Source organism: Squalius cephalus (genome assembly GCF_949319135.1).
Source record: "Squalius cephalus genome assembly, chromosome: 16".
In the NCBI taxonomy this organism is placed as follows: Eukaryota; Metazoa; Chordata; class Actinopteri; order Cypriniformes; family Leuciscidae; genus Squalius; species Squalius cephalus.
The window spans coordinates 28,943,010-28,962,676 of NC_137137.1; the positions used below are offsets into that span (position 1 = coordinate 28,943,010).

The 19,667-nt window shown below is 37.3% G+C and overlaps 1 protein-coding gene across 3 annotated transcripts in view; it reads right to left on the minus strand.

Annotated features, from left to right (window-relative positions):
- Window positions 1-291: 291 nt before the first annotated feature.
- plch2a (phospholipase C, eta 2a) overlaps window positions 292-19,667 on the minus strand; it is a 154,883-nt gene continuing 135,507 nt past the window's right edge. For all 3 annotated transcript variants that reach the window (XM_079897716.1, XM_079897715.1, XM_079897717.1), the window contains 7 exons: window positions 19,453-19,560; window positions 17,455-17,579; window positions 16,275-16,359; window positions 15,047-15,193; window positions 14,834-14,913; window positions 8,604-8,934; window positions 292-3,227 (listed from right to left, as the gene is read on the minus strand). In XM_079897716.1, the coding sequence (XP_079753842.1) occupies window positions 1,618-3,227; window positions 8,604-8,934; window positions 14,834-14,913; window positions 15,047-15,193; window positions 16,275-16,359; window positions 17,455-17,579; window positions 19,453-19,560 (2,486 nt within the window). In that variant the 3' untranslated portion in view covers window positions 292-1,617. The remainder of the gene's footprint in view (window positions 3,228-8,603; window positions 8,935-14,833; window positions 14,914-15,046; window positions 15,194-16,274; window positions 16,360-17,454; window positions 17,580-19,452; window positions 19,561-19,667) is intronic.

The following is a 19,667-nucleotide window of genomic DNA, read 5'->3' on the forward strand; positions in this document are numbered from 1 at the left end:
TGTGTTTTTGGAGGAATTCTTACTTTGTTTATACCTTGTTATAAATCTAGGGGTAAACACATAGGGGAGCAAATGTTATCAACTATTCAGCAGTTTGTACATCAGACCAGAATATGACAAAGTGTTGCCACTAAGAATAAAATTAGCCATTAAAGTAAATGCTTAACAGTTGGCAAATGAGTGAGATAGAATGTAAAGTCCCACTGTTGTCAATAATTTTATCCCTTAAAACTCATCTTTGATCACCAAAATTACATATTTAAACGTTTTTTCCTTGAATTTTTTTTCTTTATGCATTAAAATAGCTTGAATGTAACTCTACATCGTTGCCTTATTATACACGGTTCTATGAATATGCAAAAAATTAGCTCCGAGATCCACTTGTTGACGATCACACATTGTCGTGATTGGTTACAAGGTAGATTGTGACGTCAGAAACACCAGCGATTTCAAACCGCGTTATTTGTCTTTTGTCTTTTGTTCACTGCAGTTTTAAAGAGAAAATACTCAGCAATGGTGTTGACTTATGAATCTGCACATGGTTTGTCTTAAATCATATTAAAAACACCATAGACAAATAAACAACATTAAAAACTTGATTTTCACCACTGGGGGACTTTAAACTTATTGATTATTTTGTAATACGACAAGTAATATTAGAACTTTTAAAACTAGTGAAAATTATGCAAGCAAAAGCAATTACCACGCTGAATCTGACTGTTGCAGTCATTGTGGTTGTGTTGTTTCAATTTCTTCTTTCTCAGGTTCAAAAATTTCACAGCACTTGTCATCTCAAGTATCAAAACACATGAAATGCTGTAAAGGAGGGCGTGGATACGGTGCAAAGAAGTTAGCCAATCACAGCAGTGTGCGTTTACTTCTGTTTCTGCAAGAGGTAACGCCCTTTGAAAATGAGTGTTTTTCACAGAGAGTGAAAATGAGGATAGAAAATAATTTTTTTCGTCCTTTTTTGTGCAAAATAGTTAACAAACTCTATAAACTAACTTCGAGAAACATAATATAAACATCTGAAACTGCATTTTAAGACCCCTTTAATCCAGGGAATTATTGTGGTGAATCAGTAGTGCTTACATTTTTTTATCTATTGCTTTTATCTACTGCACTAGGTTGCATCTTAAAAACAAACAAACCAAAAATAATAATAATATTACAGTACCACAAATGCCACAGGCATAATCTAAATTTAGAATGTTTCTGTTTTGTAATCATTTCTATATGCAACCTTGTATATTTTTATACACCAGAAAAAGGAAAAAAAATCCTCTGGTTTTACACCTTTAGCTTTTTTTCAACAAATGCATGCACATTTACAAATAATTGGTTGCATCCAATTTAAAGTTTAAAGCTTAGCATCGCATCCCATTTAACGGCTCATTATACAGGGTTGGGAGTAGGTCAACAATGGACATTAAAAAAAAAGTGTGTGCTTTTAACTTTTTTCGTCAAGCCAAAAATGGAAGGTGTTACAGTAAGTGCACATAAGAAATATTTGACTGCTCAACATATCCGCAGGAGTATCTGAACGATTGAGAGGTGGAGGGTGGCCACCTTGTGTCCATTTGCTTCCCACAAAACACTCAACACACTCTCATCCTTTTACAGCTTAAGCATAAAGAAGACCTCGTTGTCTGGGCTCAAGGGGCTTTGTTGGGGCGGTCCTGGTGGAAGCTGGCTCAAAAGATCCAAGCTTGCACAAGGACTGTGGGGTACACTACAAGCTCCTTCAGGATTGCCACGCTCCTCGATGGGGCTCCCAGATGTCCTGGTCAGGCTCTGTAGCCGCTGCCTCTCTTGGGCCTGCCTGGCACGGTTAGCAATGTATCTCACCCGACTCTGGCTCCGTGAGGAACTCCTCCGCAAAGAGGGCATCTCCTCTTCTTCCTGTCCCACTTCGGAATCGATCCTGCACTGAGCAAAGTCTTTGCTTGTAAGGGGTTCCACATCAGTGAGCTGCTTGAGCTGCTCTGTTAGGTCATTCTGGGGTTTTCTTAGATTTTTCCCTGGTTGGCGGCTTGGCCTCACAATGAAACTGCGACTAATGCTGCGATACTTGCTCTCAAAATTACAGACAATATCATCTGAGGTGAGATCTCCAAGACTTTTGGATTTTGAGTTGCTGTCCATGTCTTTTGTTGAGGGGATGGTTGACCTCTTGGAGACAGCAGCAGCAAGCGTGGATGACTGCTTTAAGCCCTCCATGTACAACCTGCTCCACGTGTGGCGCCTCTGCATGGGCCGGATGGGGTCTTTCTCGGCCACCAGAGGCCTAGGCTGTAACTCGTCCTCTGGCTCGCACATCTGACCATCCCGCAGGTTGGGGTTGGACTTGCTCTTGCTGACGCGTGAGACGCTGCATGCCACAATGGTTGACCGAGGCTGGTTGGTCCTGTTGGGCAACGATACCTGGTTGTCCGAGTAGTCCCGGGCAGCACTAAGACAGGTAAGGCTTTTCCTGGAAAGGTTGGGCAAGGACAAATCAATCACAGTGTCATTGGATGAAATGCTGGAAGACGATGACACACTATCCCGATGGCTGCTGGGGTCGAGTTTGCTCCAGAGCCTGTCATTTATCGTGGCGTCAATAGAGACTTCGGGGACCACTGATGGGCCGTCTGCTTTTTTTACCGCCTTCATTTGTGCTTCACTTTTGGTTCTTCTGACAGGGGTCCTCAGTCCTGTTTGCAGGCTTCGTCCAATGTCTCTGTCAAACACCCCCTTCAACGCCTGAATTCTTTGAGAGCTCTGAATAACAGTTGTTGCCTTTACAGCATCTATCTCTAGAGTCTGTCCTCTTTTTATTTCAGCGATGTTGGGGTTAATGTCTGCTTTTTGCACAACCTCACCATCTGCCTGGTCTGGTAGAGGGGGCGTATCGCATCCAATGTCAAGGTAATTTGTGGAAAGTGAAGAGTTGATGTGGCTATTCCAAGAATCCTTGCCTCTGATTCTGTATGGACCAATACACTCGGTTAGTGCAAATGATTTCAGAATGTCCTCATTATTTTTCATGGTGCTAAGATTTTCCCCATTGGAAGATGTTGTTATTGCTGAGGATGGTGAAGACAATGTAGTGGAGGGACAACGTGGTGAGGTATCCAGAGGACTTTGTGTTGAGGTCAAAGGAGTGTTCTCCTGAAATTGCTCAGAAATGGATTCCAGACATGAGGCGTTCAGAGATGGAGTTGGACTCTGCACTTCAGAATTTTCTGGAAGCACATAACAAGCAGAAAAATATTAGATATAAATAGGGACACTTAAAATGCTGTTAGAGATAAGAAAATACACACAATGAGACTGCATAAAATATATCATGAATGTCAAACAAGGCCAACAACATACAGTTTTGCTCATGAATGAAATAATGCAAGTTTGTACTGCAAAACAAAAAAAGGAAAAAAATAAAATAAAATAAAGTTGAAGTGTGTAATTTATCTAACACGTGTACATTTTTGTCTGCCATTGATCAGAAAAACATAGACCAGCCCTCAAATTAACACCATTGGTTGAGTCAACGTTGCTGTGTAAGAGTAATGTTTTGATAGACCCACAGAGATATGGTATTTGCACTTTTGGGGAAAATCAATCTACAAATGGCTTAAAGTTGTGTCTGCATATTAAACTCAGGAGTTTTTTGTTTTGTTTTTTTCATAAAAAAAAATACACACTTCAGCTTTGAGCGCAGTTCAACAAAACCAAATATTTAGACACAAACGTTTGTATTTAAATAAACAAAATAGAATACAATGATTTAAAAGATACTGACAAAACAATACAATACAATACATGAATGAATAAATAAAAATAATTAGATTTGGTGTATATATATATATATATATATATATATATATATATATATATATATTCAAAGTCCATTTTTCTTGTCATGCAAATCCCTCTCTCATTGATGATCAACATTTAAAAAAAAAGAATTAACACTTTACAATAAGGTTCACTGGTTAACATTAGTTAATGTATTAACTAACAAGAACTAACAATGAGAATAAACCTTATTGTAAAGTGTTACCAAAAAATCTTTAAGCCCAAATGCAAATATATCAATATATAAAATAAGGGAAATTTGTTTTGGGCATACATTTGAAGCTGCGTAACAAGATGACACATTAATAACAATCACATACAGTAGTCATGTCATTCACACTAAAATTCAATGTATGATAAATAAAACACGCATCATGATGAATTTTTTTTTTAATAATTTCAAAACAATAAGTTAAACTTGCTTAAGCAAAAAGCTGAAAAATATTTTTACCTGGTAATTGGCCAGCCCCTCAGTTTTGCACTAAGGATAGAAAGCATGCAAGAAGGAAGGAACAAACAGGCATTTTAACAGGAGAAGTGCAGAATGAAACAGAAGGACTCAGTGTAGTAAAAAAGGAGATGGTACACCAGGAAAATGCACTGACACGACATGAATGCTTTGTAAGATAACCATAGATAGATGCACAATAAAGAATGAGGGCATGGGAAGGTTAATGTTTAGAGATCTAATTAGTTGTAGTGACTAAGAGGGTTAGCACCAACATCACGAGGAGCTTAGAACCTACGACTTTAGGAATAAGAAAACACAGCTGCACCCTCTCATTCATAAATCATATGATAAACCCCTCCACCCCACTGCCCCAACTCACACATCAATATGCAAGAACATAGCAATAGTCAATATTCCCCATGTAGAAAACCCGTGATTTCTAGACCTGCCCCAGTTGTAACACCAAGCATCTGGTTTGTGTTTGCTCAAGAGCGTGGGACAGGAACACATCCTCACTACTTATATAAGAGTCTTGTGACTCTCACAGTCTTGTGACAGCACTACCATAAGTTACTTGGCAGCATAAATAGAGAAATAAATGTATACAACAAAATATGTACAGTTTTACCAGTAGTGTTACCACATCTTTTGATCAGTTAATTTCAATTTTACACATACACAAATGGCATATCAGAAATATATATTAATTATATCCGCTATGTAAATTTTATTTGTTATTATTTTTATTAAAGGGTAACTCTCGCCAAAATGCAACCTAGGTTTTTTTTGTTAATCTACCTGAGGCAAACTTTCGTTTTAAAAGCATAATTAGAATGGAAACGCCACTTTTAAGATTGACTGTTTAGCAATGTGGTCAAAATTAGCTTTTTCCAACTGCGTCTTTTGGCTAAAGTTAAGCCTTTTCTCAAAAGACACGACTTGGAAAAGGCTTTACATGCCTTTATTAGTTCAAGGCTTGACTATTGCAATGCTATTTATGTTGGTCTGAGTCAAACATCTCTTTCTCGTCTTCAACTTGTACAAAATGCTGCTGCTCGTTTTTTAACATGTACACCTAAAAGTGCACATATCACTCCAGTTTTAGCTACGTTACACTGGCTTCCGGTGCGTTTTAGGGTTGATTTTAAGATTCTATTGTTTGTTTTTAAAGCTGTAAATGGGCTAGCTCCTGAGTACCTGTCTGAGCTCTTAACTCTTGGTGGACAAAATCGGCGGTTGCGGTCTTCTGATCAACGGACTTTACAGGTCCCGAAGTCGAGGTATAAACAGTGGGGCGATAGGGCCTTCGCTGTTGCTGGCCCTAAACTCTGGAATAAGCTCCCACCGGACATTCGTACTGTAACAGATCTCGTACTTTTTAAAACAAAACTTAAAACGTATTTGTTTAAAATGGCTTTTAATACACAGTAGTGGTGCAACAATTCTACTCTTTCTTCTGATGATTTTAAGTAACCATATATAGCTTACTGTTTTTATGCTCCATGTTTTTGTTTTCTTCTCATTCTGTTTTTAGTTGTTAAATGTGGTGTTTGTTTTTCTGTACTTGATGTGAAGCACTTTGGACACCTGGTGGCTGCTGTAAAGTGCTATAGAAATAAAGCTTGATTGATTGATTGATTGACTGTATTTTCGTTTTCGGTCAAATTGCCTTTTGAATGGGATGTCTTGGGGCACTTCTATGATAGCATCAAAATCGATATTTTTAAAACCCTAAGAAGGCTCGACACAACATGAAACTTTGCTCGAAGCATCACCAGGGGCTCTACACATGAACTCGAGCATTGAGAACATTGTTTGTGTACACAGAGTTTACTAAAAAGAAAGATTTTGAACAACTCACTGTAGCTGTGTCCGCCGGCATTTTGACAGTCAAAAATAGTTAATCTCCGAATGCAACGTAACAGGGAGGAGAGTAAAGATGGAAAGCTCCTAAAGCTTAGTTCCATATAAATTCACGGATAATTTGTTGTTTTGTCGTTAGTGAAAATCAATATTGACCTTATATTTGAAAAAGGATGCTCATATAAGAAGCAATACTAAAATTCAGAGTCAGTTCATTCACATTCGGAGATCGACTATTTTTGACTGTCAAAATGCCGGCGGACACAGCTACAGTGAGTTGTTGTGAGTCTTGGTAAATCTGAGACATTGTTGAGTTCTCCTACAGTAATTGCTCTCTATTTAATCTCATTGAATTATAAGAAAAACAAATCTTTTCTTTCTTAAAGGGATAGTTCACCTAAAAATGAAAAATATCCTATGATTTACTCCTCCTCAAGTCATCCTAGGTATATATGACATTATTCTTTCAGACGAATACAATCGGAGTTATATAAAAAAAATGTACTGGCTCTTCCAAGCTTTATAATGGCAGTGAATTGCTGTTTCTGTTTTGAAGTCCATAAAAGTGCATCTATCCATAATAAAAGTGCTCCACACGGCTTCGCGGGGTTAATAAAGACCTTCTGAAGCGAAGCGATGAGTTTGTGTAAGAAAAATATTCATATTTTACACGTTAATTCTAGCTTCCGGCCAAACTTACGCAACTTGTGACGTCGGAAGTAGCGTGGAGCATCATGGAATAGCGTAAAATCAGCAGTATATCGCATTACTTGCATAAGTTGCGCTTAGACTTAAGTGGAATCTGTATGTTTGGCCGGAAGCTAGTTATTTTTCTTTATAAAGTTTTAAATACGGAATTTTTTTTTTTTTTACACAAACTCATCGCTTCGCTTCAGAAGGCCTTTATTAACCCCTCTGAGCCGTGTGGAGCACTTTTATGATGGATAGATGCACTTTTATGGACTGAAAAACAGAAACAGCAATTCACTGCCATTATAAAGCTTTGAAGATCCAGGACATTTTTTAATATCACTCGTATGTTTTGTATTCGTCTGAAAGAAGAAAGTCATATACACCTAGGATGACTTGAGGTTGAGTAAATCATGGGCTAATTTTCATTTTTGGGTGAACTAACCCTTTAAGGAATGCTATGTTGTTATAAGGTCAAAAAGCTAATGAGGTTTTACGAAGGGAATTACGGACCACATATCACAGTAATTAATGCCAATGTTGGCAAAACCTTGCTCCACAAACATTTCACAAATCAATTACTTCATAATCACAAAAAAACAATGATGGATGCACTAATTGTGTCAGCTAGGGAGTTTTGACCCCACTGTCTTGCATGCAAATCTGGTTTTATGATATTTAAGGACACATAAACTAAAAGGAAATGGTGGGCAAATGCACAATAAAACAATATCCAACAGTAATTCTTAATATACTGTGATAGGTTTTCATTGATGACATTGCACAGTGGAGATGAGCCTTCAATGAGATCCACACCACCCGCAAGGTCTTTGGAGGGTATCTGTTGGGTTCCATCACAAACTACTGAAATCTATATTACTGAGGCACTGGGACATTCTAAAACTGAAGATCCATCTAACTGCGTACACCTTACCAGCGAAAAACAAGGGGGATTTACTGCGGATCTCCTCCATTTTCTGGGCAAACAGAGCATTCATCTCACGCTGCAGTGTCCCCGCGGCCCGTTTCCGGTTCTCCATTCCCCGTGGTGGAAAGATGGTGGGTAGATCAAGGCTGGTCAAACTGTCACAGCTGCTAGAGTCACTGTCAGACAATCTCTTTATGTCATTCACCGATCTAGTCTCGCTGTGGTTGCTGCCATAGTTGGGTGGTGCAGAGCATTGCCGACAAAGGCTAGTTTTGCCGTCTGGAATTGGAGGAGGTGGGGTGCATGGGGACTGAAAGAGTCGGCGTGGAACGCTACATGAGCGAGCATTTCTGACAGTTAGATCTTCAGTGGCGTGAAGGGGTTGTGCAGCCAATGTTTGCCGGAGCTTTGCCCTTGATCTAGGTAAGGGTACAGGCTTCGGAATAGCATGGGGGTCTGATTTGGGCTTTGAGTCAGTTTGGGCCAAAGCTTGTGGTTTGAGTGTGGGCTCTGGCTGAACTTGTCTGGAAGCAGTTGGAGACCGAGATGCCCTTTCAGGTCTAATGGGAGCAGGAGTGCATTGGATGAAGGTGCTTGTATCCTTCCTCTCCAATTCAGGACTCTCCTTGGAACCAATTACACACTTTATGCAATTGGAAGTCATCCCAACCCGCCCGTAGCTGTTGATAGCAACGCGTGCAAACACACCCGGCTTCTCATCCAGTGGATCCTGGAGTCGCAACTTGTTGGCTCGCTTCAGAGGTTCGCTCACTGCACCCCTGTTTCTGTAAGGTGTTGCACGGGGCTCAGGATAAAAGAAAGTACTCTTACCTTTACTGTCGTCAGGGTGAAGCTGCCCGTTGGTGCCATGATCCCATGATTTGCCAGGCGCGCTATCTCCATTGTGGTGGACAAGTGGCCCCTCTTCCGATTCTCGCTCTTCACTGGCACCCTCCGAGCTGCAATCTTTTGTGTCAATGGAGATCTCAGGGAAGCCCCTCTTGACTTTGGGTTGGCCCTTAGTGGGGGCACTGGCTGTGCGGCGCAGGAGGTGAGCACCGAAGGTGGTCTTACGTTTGAGCAGAGCAGCAGCATGGCTGTCGAGAGACGCCTGCTTTGGGTTTCTGTGAAACAGTCCTTTTATACCACTGACTGCTCGAACCTGCAATGGGACATCAGAAAAATGGGTAGGCAATATGAATCTAAGAGATGATTTATGGAATCATCTAAACACTATAACAAATAACTAGGCTGTAACTGAATTGTTTACCATTTAAAACATATGGGGAGCTACTCTTTCAATCCCCTTCACAATTAATAATAAGTCTTCTTCAAACTTATTAACCAAACTAAATACAGTATGTGTACCAAACCACTTTTGACTAAAAAATAGCTTAAACCAGTTTAAGGTTGTTTGCTGGTCCTTAGGTGGCCTCCCAGCCTAGCCAAGCCTGACCATCTGGCAAGTTCCCAAGTGTCCTTCTAAAGACATCAGACCAAACCAGTCTGACAAGTAGAAATGAGGGCTGCATTCCCAAATGCATCAGAAGGCAATGACTTCTTTGATCTACTTTGTCTCATGATGCAGCCGAGATTGGTGGCCAACTAATCATAATGGGTTGGTTTAAGCTTTTTAGAGCATAGAATAGACACAAAAACACAACAAAACACTTTTTTTTCTTACCTGCTACATGATCAACATCATTTGATGAGTTTTTTTTTAGTTTAAGAAACATGATAATTTACCAAGATTTATCCACAAATTGTCAGTTAAAGGGATAGTTCGGCCAAAAATGATATTTAACCCATGATTTACTCACCCTCAAGCCGTTCGAGATGCATATGTCAATCATTTTTCAGACGAACACATTTTCAGTTATTTTAGAAAATGTCTTAGATCTTTCAGTGGTTATAATGTCAAGTTATGGGGTCCACCTCCTTCAAGTCCCAAAATGTGCATGCATCCTTCACAAAAGTAATCCATCCGGCTCCAGGGGGATAAACGAAGGCCTTCTGAGGGTAATCCGTGCGGTTTTGTCGTAAAAATATATGTTTAAAACTTTATAAATGAAAATATCTTGTTTCCGGCAACGGTCGAAGCGCGTTCACGGGAGATGGATGCCGGAGTATGACGTAGGACGTAGCATAGGAAGCGTTGTGGCGTAGAACGAAGTACAGCTAAATCAAACGCTACATCCTACGTCATACGCCGGCATCCATCTGCCGTGAACGTGCGTCGACCGTTGCCGGAAGCAAGATATTTTCATTTATAAAGTTTTAAATATGTATATTTTTACGACAAAACCGCAAGGATTACCCTCAGAAGGCCTTTGTTTATCCCCCTGGAGCCGGATGGATTACTTTTGTGAAGGATGCATGCACATTTTGGGACTCTAAGGAGGTGGACCCCATAACTTCACATTATAACCACTGAAAGATCTTAGACATTTTCTAAAATAACTGAAAATGTGTTCATCTGAAAAAAGATTGACATATGCATCTCGAACGGCTTGAGGGTGAGTAAATCATGGGTTAAATATCATTTTTGGCCGAACTATCCCTTTAAATTCTGTTATAATATAATGCAACAACTTCCTGTATTAAATGGGTTACCTTTAGAAAGCAGTGACATTTTAAATAACAAATGTTATGACAGATGTAGCAGAATTTAGAATCATCAGACAAATGTGGGTGATCAACACAGACCTTTAAACATGAAGATGCAGACAATGTTGGGAAATTGTAGTGGTAATGTTAATAACTGAGAAATGTGAATAAATGCCAAGTGAAAGGTGACAGGACATTCATGTCCAATCATCTCTGATGAAAAAAATGACACTGGATTATCTGTTAAAGCAATGTAGGTGATGCCTAGCTTTTTTGGAATAGAAAAGCAAGGTTTTGAAATCTTTATTACATTAATATTTAAGATTTTATTTTCTCTCAAAATAAACAGCCAGTTCTCTACATAACACCCAGTGTCATTTCATGAACCGTGTTCAAGTAGATCCATGTGAGAGTTCAGCCATCTGATCTCTTCACTAATGATGCATCAAATAACTTCATGCATTTGCTAGTATATGTAGTGCATTTATGCTAATCCACACAGTTACGACAGCTAGCTTTTGAGAACATAAGATATTTTTTGACTCAGAAAAAGGATGTAAAAAAGTACCTGCTAAATTCCAGCTCTCATAGTAGACCTTCATAGTCATGGATAGGAATAGAGAGGATGTAACGCACTTCACAAACCAAGATCAACGCATTTCTCTCATGGACTCTACTGCTTGAGTGCTCTATTACTGCGAACAAGGCAGCCAAAGCCCTATCATTGCCCTTAAATGCCCTGAGTTAAGTGAAATAGGAGTGAACGCTGTCGCCTGCTATATGGACATTGGCACTGGATCTGCTTTAGGGGTCAATGAGAATGCAGCCAAGGAAGGAAGTCACAATTATGTCACAACTCATTTTGCATGAGTTGGCATGGTGAAAGCTAGCAAATGAATCAGGGCTTAACCGCTCACTGGGGGGAACGGGAGGGGTTTGCAAGGAGCATGCAGGGTGCTGATTGGGTCTCACTACACCTGAGTTTTGAACGAGGATCCTAATAATTTCCTGCCTCTATAGACAGCTAAGATGGGTGCACTGAAATCACAAACATAAGAGAAAGAGAAGTAAGAAAGAGAGAAAGAGAGAGGGGAAAAAAACAGACAAACTACACAAAGAACATTTGTTGTTGACGCCGAATGTTAAGGGGACACATTATGGACAAAAGCATGGCATAAGTAAGCAGTGAGCATGTTTACAACATCATGTGTCACTTTGTATGAATAAGGTACAAACTTTCTCATTACTTTTTATAGCATTAGAGGTGCAAATATATATATATTTGATAAATCTAACATAAAATTAACCTATAGCATGAAAAATAGGTAGTAGATACAGGTCTGTATCACTCTCATTTAAATGGTTATTAACAATTATTATGGTAATTAACAATTAAAATAGCTGTAGTGTTGACTGCATTAATTAAGACAACTATTGAACCCAGTTACCAAGCTGACTTGAAGAAAACAATATTTTTTATGGGAATTTATTGGAACGCATATCAGAATGGGTACCAGGATTGCAGATTCAGACTGCTGGTATCACTGCTGATATCAGTCAGTAGGAGCTAGCTGTCATGATTCCTGTCTTGTATTCCCCTGATCTTGTATGGACTTTTATGTTATTTCCTGTTTTGCGCCATGTTTTGTAGTCCTTTGTAGTTTTTATTGTTGATTAGTTATTTGATTGTTCCTAGGTGTGTCTTTTTGCCAATCACCCCTTGTGTATGTATACCATACCACTGGGGGTTCCTCATGTTCCTTGTCTTGTGTTGTCCTTCTATGGATCTTATGTCTGTGCGTGCTTGTTGTCAGTTCTGTTTGCCTTCCTTGCCTGTGTCTGGATTTATCAGTTTTGCCTGAATTTACTTTTATTATGTTTGCTGCATTTGGATCCTACCCCTGTTCCTCTGCCACCATTACAAATTATCTGAGACGCTCAGCTTGATCATGCCCCTATGGGATCCTAGTTGGACTCTAGATTGTATTGGATTTTATATCAATTTGGCATTGCTGCTGAGCGGGTCTGCTTTTACTGTGGGTAGTGTGACAGGTACATCATGAATATCACATTCATCCTCCACGACACCCACAGTAAAAGCAGACTCACTCAAAACATGGCGCAGAACAAGAAATAACAAAAAAGTCCACACAAGACCGGGGAAAACAAGACAGGAATCATGACACTAGCTATAGCTCTCTCTCTCTCTCTCTCTCTCTCTCTCTCATATATATATATATATATATATATATATATATATATGAAGAGTTCAGATGCAAAAGCCTCTATGTGTCATCTGAAATTTTCTTCTAGAATGATCATTTTTTATCAAGCTTGTATATTTAAGTTCAGTAATTCCACTTAAATGACAATTAATAGGTAATTTTCATTGCCAATTAAGTGAAATTACTGAACTTAAATATACGAGCTTGATAAAAATGATCATTCTAGAAGAAAATTTCAGATGGCACTTAAGAGGCTTTTGCATTTGAACTCTTCATATATATATATATATATATATATATATATATATTAGAGGTGGGCATAGATTAATTTTTTTAATCTAGATTAATCTAGATTAATTTTGAAATTAATCTAGATTAATCTAGATTAAAATGGCTCATTTGAATTCTGCCGAAGGCATTCAGAGTATGTGTGCTACCCAAATAATGACTATAAAAGTAAGTCTTTGAGAACGGGTTTCTCAAGCCAGGTGGCGCATTAGACCAGGGGCTCATCTCCTGTTTCCAAAATGCATCACAAACTGCTTGAGAAAGCTGTTCTACTCATAGACTGTAAAAGGTTACTACTGTACTGTTACCGTCCGTAGGCAACATTAGGTAGGCCTATGTTATTATCAACTACTATAGGCTATCAATTAGGGATGGGCGATATGGCCTAAAATCCATATTGTGATATACATTGCAGCCTCTTGCGATAACGATATTATAATAAAACCATTTCAGAACAGGTTACACAGACCCTGCTAAACAACTGCTAAATGTTTTTTTTTTTTTTTTGAAAGGGTGTATGTAGTTTTGAGAACATATATTGTGCAAAACTGTAAGTATACAACATAATTTTGCAGATAAATAAAATTTAAGTACACTAGCTGCAGAGACTTAAGTAGGTCTAATGTTTATTATGGCTTGGAGCTTATGAAACCCCAAATTTAAAATTAGAATATTGTCTAACTGATGTCTTTTCAGTTAAAAAGAAACACAACAACGATTCTTAAAATCGGGCGCTTTTAATAAAAAGAGATTATGTGCTACACCACTCACTAAGATATATTGGGAATAATACACGCGCGCTAGCATTCGGTGATATGTTTCGTTTTGAATTTGAGGTGGTAGAACGGATTAGTCGTGTGTTAACTTACCGACCTGTTACACCACACAGTCTACATCGGACGGCTTGAATACAAATCAAGTCCAAATAATGGATGTTGCACGGATCTTTTACACCAGCTTTCACTTTCAGCCGTGTTTACTTAAGATGACGACGAATATGATGCGTTCCAGCCGGGTCAGTGTTGCGGGTGTTCCTCGCGGCCGCGGGTAGATTGCGTCATCATAGCTTGTGTAGCTTGAGCCAGCTCCCAACGCTCCCAACGCTCCCAACCCAATTTGGAGAATAGATTAACGGCGATATTTTTTTTATCGCGCGATAAGAGTCTCGCGTTAACGCCGATAACGGCCCACCACTAATATATATATATATATATATATATATATATACAGATAGCTCCTACTGACTGATATCATATATTATATAAACTTTTTTGCTCTAAAACTTTTGCCTATTTTTTTTTATTTGTTTATGGTGTTTGTTTGATATTCATTGCTAGAATGTAATGAAATCACATAAATCAGGATTTTCAACATCAATTTGGGTTACGGAGTTGCAAACCACATATATTTATAAATAAAACCGCTCATATAATATTTATTTTGACTTCATAAGGTTGATAATCTATATTTTGTGAAATCCTTTTACTGATTTGTTAAAAATAAACAAAATAACTTTTTTTTTAAAGAGTTTCAGATCCTGTTTTGTACTATATAGATGTTATATGAGTCTATAAATATTTTTAAAAAAATACTTTGATAAAATTAGTGTTTTAAATGAGTAGTTTAAAATTAGTAGGCAGGGAATCTTTCAAGTAATTTCTTTTTTGATGGAGTACAGTTATCTACGATACAATTTAGCTATGTTAAGAACCTACTGTGACAATCTACAACAAATTATTAAAATGGCATATTTACTGTAAATGTGCAATGCCTAATGACCAGAATAAATATTAGAAAGTTAGAGACTTTTTTTTCCACAGTCTTTTAACACATGATTAGAACAGAGTATTTTTTGAATTGCAGATTAAAAAATGCCAGTTATGGCCCTTGGCACACAACAGCACCAAAATATTTGTTCTGTTAACCACATGAGGTGCCCACCTTACTGGTGATGTCATTCACTGTAACATGAACAAAGATGGAAGCTTCCTCCATGCCTTCCAAATACACATGCCGGTAACCTGACAATCAAATATAGACAGATAATCAGGCATAAGCAGTACACTTTAATTAATGACTTAATACTTGACAAAAATATATGCCAAAGACTACTGAAAATATTTTTTTTTCTGATATGTAAAATTAAATTGGTACCTGGAATCATGCTGTTAAAGGCGATGGTCCTCTGGCCAATAAAATCTTGCCCAATCGGGTCATGATCCCAAACCAGGAAGCGTATAAGAGCAATCTCTGGCATGTGAAGAGTGAAGACGAGTGTCTCCTCCCACATAGGATTAAATCCTGAGAGAGAAAGATAGAGGATGGGGTATTAGAATTAAACAGGCTTATTTTATGCAGAAATAATGGAAAGGATGAGAGGATTGGAGGTGTCAAAATGTTCACATTCACCGACCTTTTTCACTCAAACAAAATTACCTGCTTGACATTCCCAAACCAGACAAAATAGGCCACTTATTAACTGAAATTGCTTTCCTCAGAGTGGCTGAATAACTTAAACTTGCAAGAGTACTGTTACACTCAAATGTTGTCATGGATTTGTCCATTGTTTTTAACACAGTTAATCAACAGATATAGGGTCCTTCTTAGACAAAAAGCTCTAACATACAAGTTGGCAAAGATAATTTTCAATATTCTGTACCCTATAGAGTCTGAGGTCCCACATGGCTCTATTCTTGGGCCAATGTTGTTCTCTTTTTTACCTGGTGGCATTATGAAAAACAACCCAGACAAGAGTGAGCAGTTCCTCAACAATCCCTTCCAAAATTATGGCCCTTCATGACACTTTGTTTTCTATAACATAAAGAAAACCAGCCCATTTCCAAACCTCAATTGCACACAGACACCTCGAGAAGGTTACCCTTTACAAAATTGCATCTACATATCCCTTAATGGTCTGCATTTGACAACACCCAAAATGCTGTCAAGTTCCAATTTCCAAATGATGCTATACACCACCACTAAATCAAACCTCCACTTTTCAAATAACACTTAATGACACTTCAAATCTCAGTCACTTTATTTTTTTTTTATCTTTAATTATCTCAGTACCGCTTTATATGCACCTGTGAATCACAGTGAATCAGAAAATAAATGCAAATGCAAATGTAAATCAAATTCATGAATTATTGAATTGTTTGTTTGCCGAGTGATGTAGTTTGAGGTGAGATCTAGTACAAGTATCATGCATAAATATACTGCACCTCTTCCAAACAAACACATATACAAATGAACACTCCAAGTAATGGCCTCACGGTGTAATGACACTTTACTGACCAATCCCCCAACAATAAAAGGTTAAATGTGCACACTGTGTTGTTTGTGTGTATAATATAGAATCTGTCATGGGATATTGCTCTCTCACCGTTGTCATCAACCACTCTGGTTTGCTCTTTGCAGCAATCCACTGGTAGACCAATAATCTCCACTTCCACAAATGGATCAATTATCTAAAGAAGAAGCATTTAAAAAAGATTTAAAACATCCCAAAATCAAACTATGCAACTATTGTTATTTGTTACAGTACCTGTTTAAACATCTCAAGATAAAATTCCTCAAAACTTCTAAGGGACACATATTTGCTTCATACCTGTGTCATTTGTAGCTAGTGATTTGCACATACATACAGCGTTTAAGCATACTGTAGGCTATTACCTTGTCTTTATGGTGATTTGCTATGGTCTAATAATTGTATCATTTTTAGGGAATGATTACATGCTGTCAGAAGGCCTGATTCCATGCAGGCTAACAGACTGCATTTTCTTCCTTAATAAATTAAACTAGTTATCAGTGCACATTATTCATGAAAATGTTTTGGATATCATAGCTTATGTTTCGCAATCCATTCAAATCCTGATGGATAGAAGGCCCTGGCATTATTCCTCAATGAATATTCCGTTTCACTCTTCACATTATGGAAGTTAAATGCATTGTAACAAATCATAAATATTTCTATGGTGTGTAGGAATTGCAGGGGTAAATCAGAGGCATTTGAATCAGTAACGGTCCAATCCGTAATGCACAAAACATCTGATGAATGTTAAAAGGCCAATTTACACTGCAACAGACACTACGTTGTTGTTTTTTTGTTGTTTTTTTAATCAGTGTGATACCTCTGTCGGTGTCTGTTGAAGCTTTTTATTGCAGATTGAACATGCCAAATCGGCCATTTGACGGGTCATGGAACGTCTGAGAAGTGACGTACTAGAATCTATGGATTGTCCAAGATGGTCTGTGACTGTCGATGCAGTGTGAATTGGCCTTTATATTTCACTTATTTTGTGAGCTTAAAATGTGTGCTAAACTTTAGATCTGAAGCTTATAGATTGCATAATTCAGAATTATTCTGGATAAGCAACATGTTGTGTTGCTAGCTTGCAAAGTAGTTGAGTATATGAGTGACAGCTTTAGTAATATTAATGGGATTGGAAATTTTCTACTATTGTCATGCTGCTTGCTTTCTGTAAACAACTTCAATAAGATTTTTGTTGTTCATGCTAAGAGGACCATATGAAGTTGACTATTTAAGCACTGTCATGATTTACCTCTCCTCGGTCACCCAGCATGGAGTCTTTGGGTTTGGGTAATTGCTGGCCACTGATGACCTTAAGAACCAATTGTTTTTTCAACCGACCTGGTAAAGGATCCTCGGCCATTGGATTAAAAGAACCTGCAAGAACAAAGGATAACAGTTCCAAATCAAATTCCATATCTCAGAACATCAATAACTCTTTGGCGAAATAGGTTCCTAGTTTCGCTTGCTTACTTAGCTTTGAATAGCTAACCTTAACTTTGACTTGATCGATGGAATGATCGACTGATCTATTGAATATTGTTCATTGTTATCCATTGTTGCCTATATGGGATATATGTTTCTTGTTCATTTCTTTAATAAATGCCATTGTTTTGTTTCTATAACAATAAAATGTAATTTGTTGATTTTAACATTGCATTACAATGATTTTGTGATTAATATAATAGTCAAATCTGAATGGAATATTCCTGAATGGAATATACAGTCAAACCAAAATTCATTCAGACACCTTCAACATTTCTCACATAATCACAGTTTATTCGCTATAGTTTAGAAAATGGTAATAAAATATGACAAGAACTAAGAGTTATCAAACCAATTTATATTTTACTGGTTTTGGCCATCCTTCTGTTGGCCATCCTTAATTCTGAGTGTCACAAATGAATTATGTTGAATATCTGTCAGCTGTTAAATTTAAGTACACCAATAATAATAATACCAATTTAGGTCAACCAACTACCAAGCAATGCTCAATTTTGTTCAGTCTGTGGTGTAAAAAGGTCGCATTAGCAATTAAAGAAAAAACACTTAAGCAAAACATGAACAGGTCAAAGTGTCTGAATAATTTTTGGTCCCAAATTTTTATACATTTTACTGGTAGTCCACTGTATGAAGAATTTTTGGGTATGATATGTCACAGTTTACTTTATTTTGCTATCCTCACTTACATAAATGAACTATAGTGTCCTGCACCTACTAGTAAAAAAATATATATAAAAAATGTATCTGATGTCTGAATACTTTTTTGGTTTGACTGTATAATATATAATGGAGTAAAAAAAATTACAATGCAGCTACACTATAGTGAAATATAACAAAATCAGGAAGATATTATACACATACAAAAATTTTAGATCGGTAAGATTTTTTATGTTTTTAAAAGAAGTCTCTTCTGCTCACTAAGGCTGCATTTATATTGTGAAATATTATGACAATTTAAAATGACTGTTTTAATATATTTTAAAATGTAATTTATTCCTCAGATGATAGCTGAATTTTCAACATCATTACTTTCAGTGTTCAGTGTCACATGATCCTTCAGAAATCATTCTAATATGCTGATTTTTTTATTCTTTGATGAATAGAAAGTTCAAAAGAACAGCATTTATTTAAAATAGAATATTTTCTAACATTATAAATGTCTTTACTGTAACTTTTGATCAGTTTAACTCATCCTTGATGAATAAAAGTATTGATTTATTTTATTTCTTTCCCCCAAAAATAAAATTAAAATTCTTACTGACCCCAAACTTTTGAATGGTAGTGTTTAATTTTACAAAAGCTTTAGATTTCAGATAAATGCTGTTCTTTTGAACTTTCTATTCATCATAGCATCATGAAATAAAAATGTAAAAAACTGTTTTCAACATTGATAATAATGAGAAATGTTTCTTGAGCATCAAATCATCATATTAGAATGATTTCTGAAGGATCATGTGACACTGAAGACTGGAGTTATGATGCTGAAAATTCAGCTTTGATCACAGGAATAAATTACACTTAACTATATATTCACATAGAAAACAGCTGTTTTAAATTGTAATAATATTTCACAATATTACTGTTTTTGTTTGTATTTTTAATCAAATAAATGCAGCCTTGGTGAGCAGAAGATACTTCTTTTAAAAACATTAAAAATCTTACCGATCTAAAACTTTTGACCGGTAGTGTATAGACATACACAATACAACTGACTTAAAACTATCAAAATAGGAATGCAGAAACTCACCTTCACACATGCAGGCAGGTTTCTGGATGTAACCACAGTTGCCGTTGCAATAAAACTTGGCTCTGTTGAGTTGTAGCACTCTACCCTCTGACTGGTAGTTCAAAGCAACTGAAAGAAGAAAAAAAAAGTGACAGTTACGATTATATTTACTAGCAAATCAGTGGTGTAGGGCCATTCCAGCAATTAAAATAAAAATAAAAATGCACCTTTTTTAT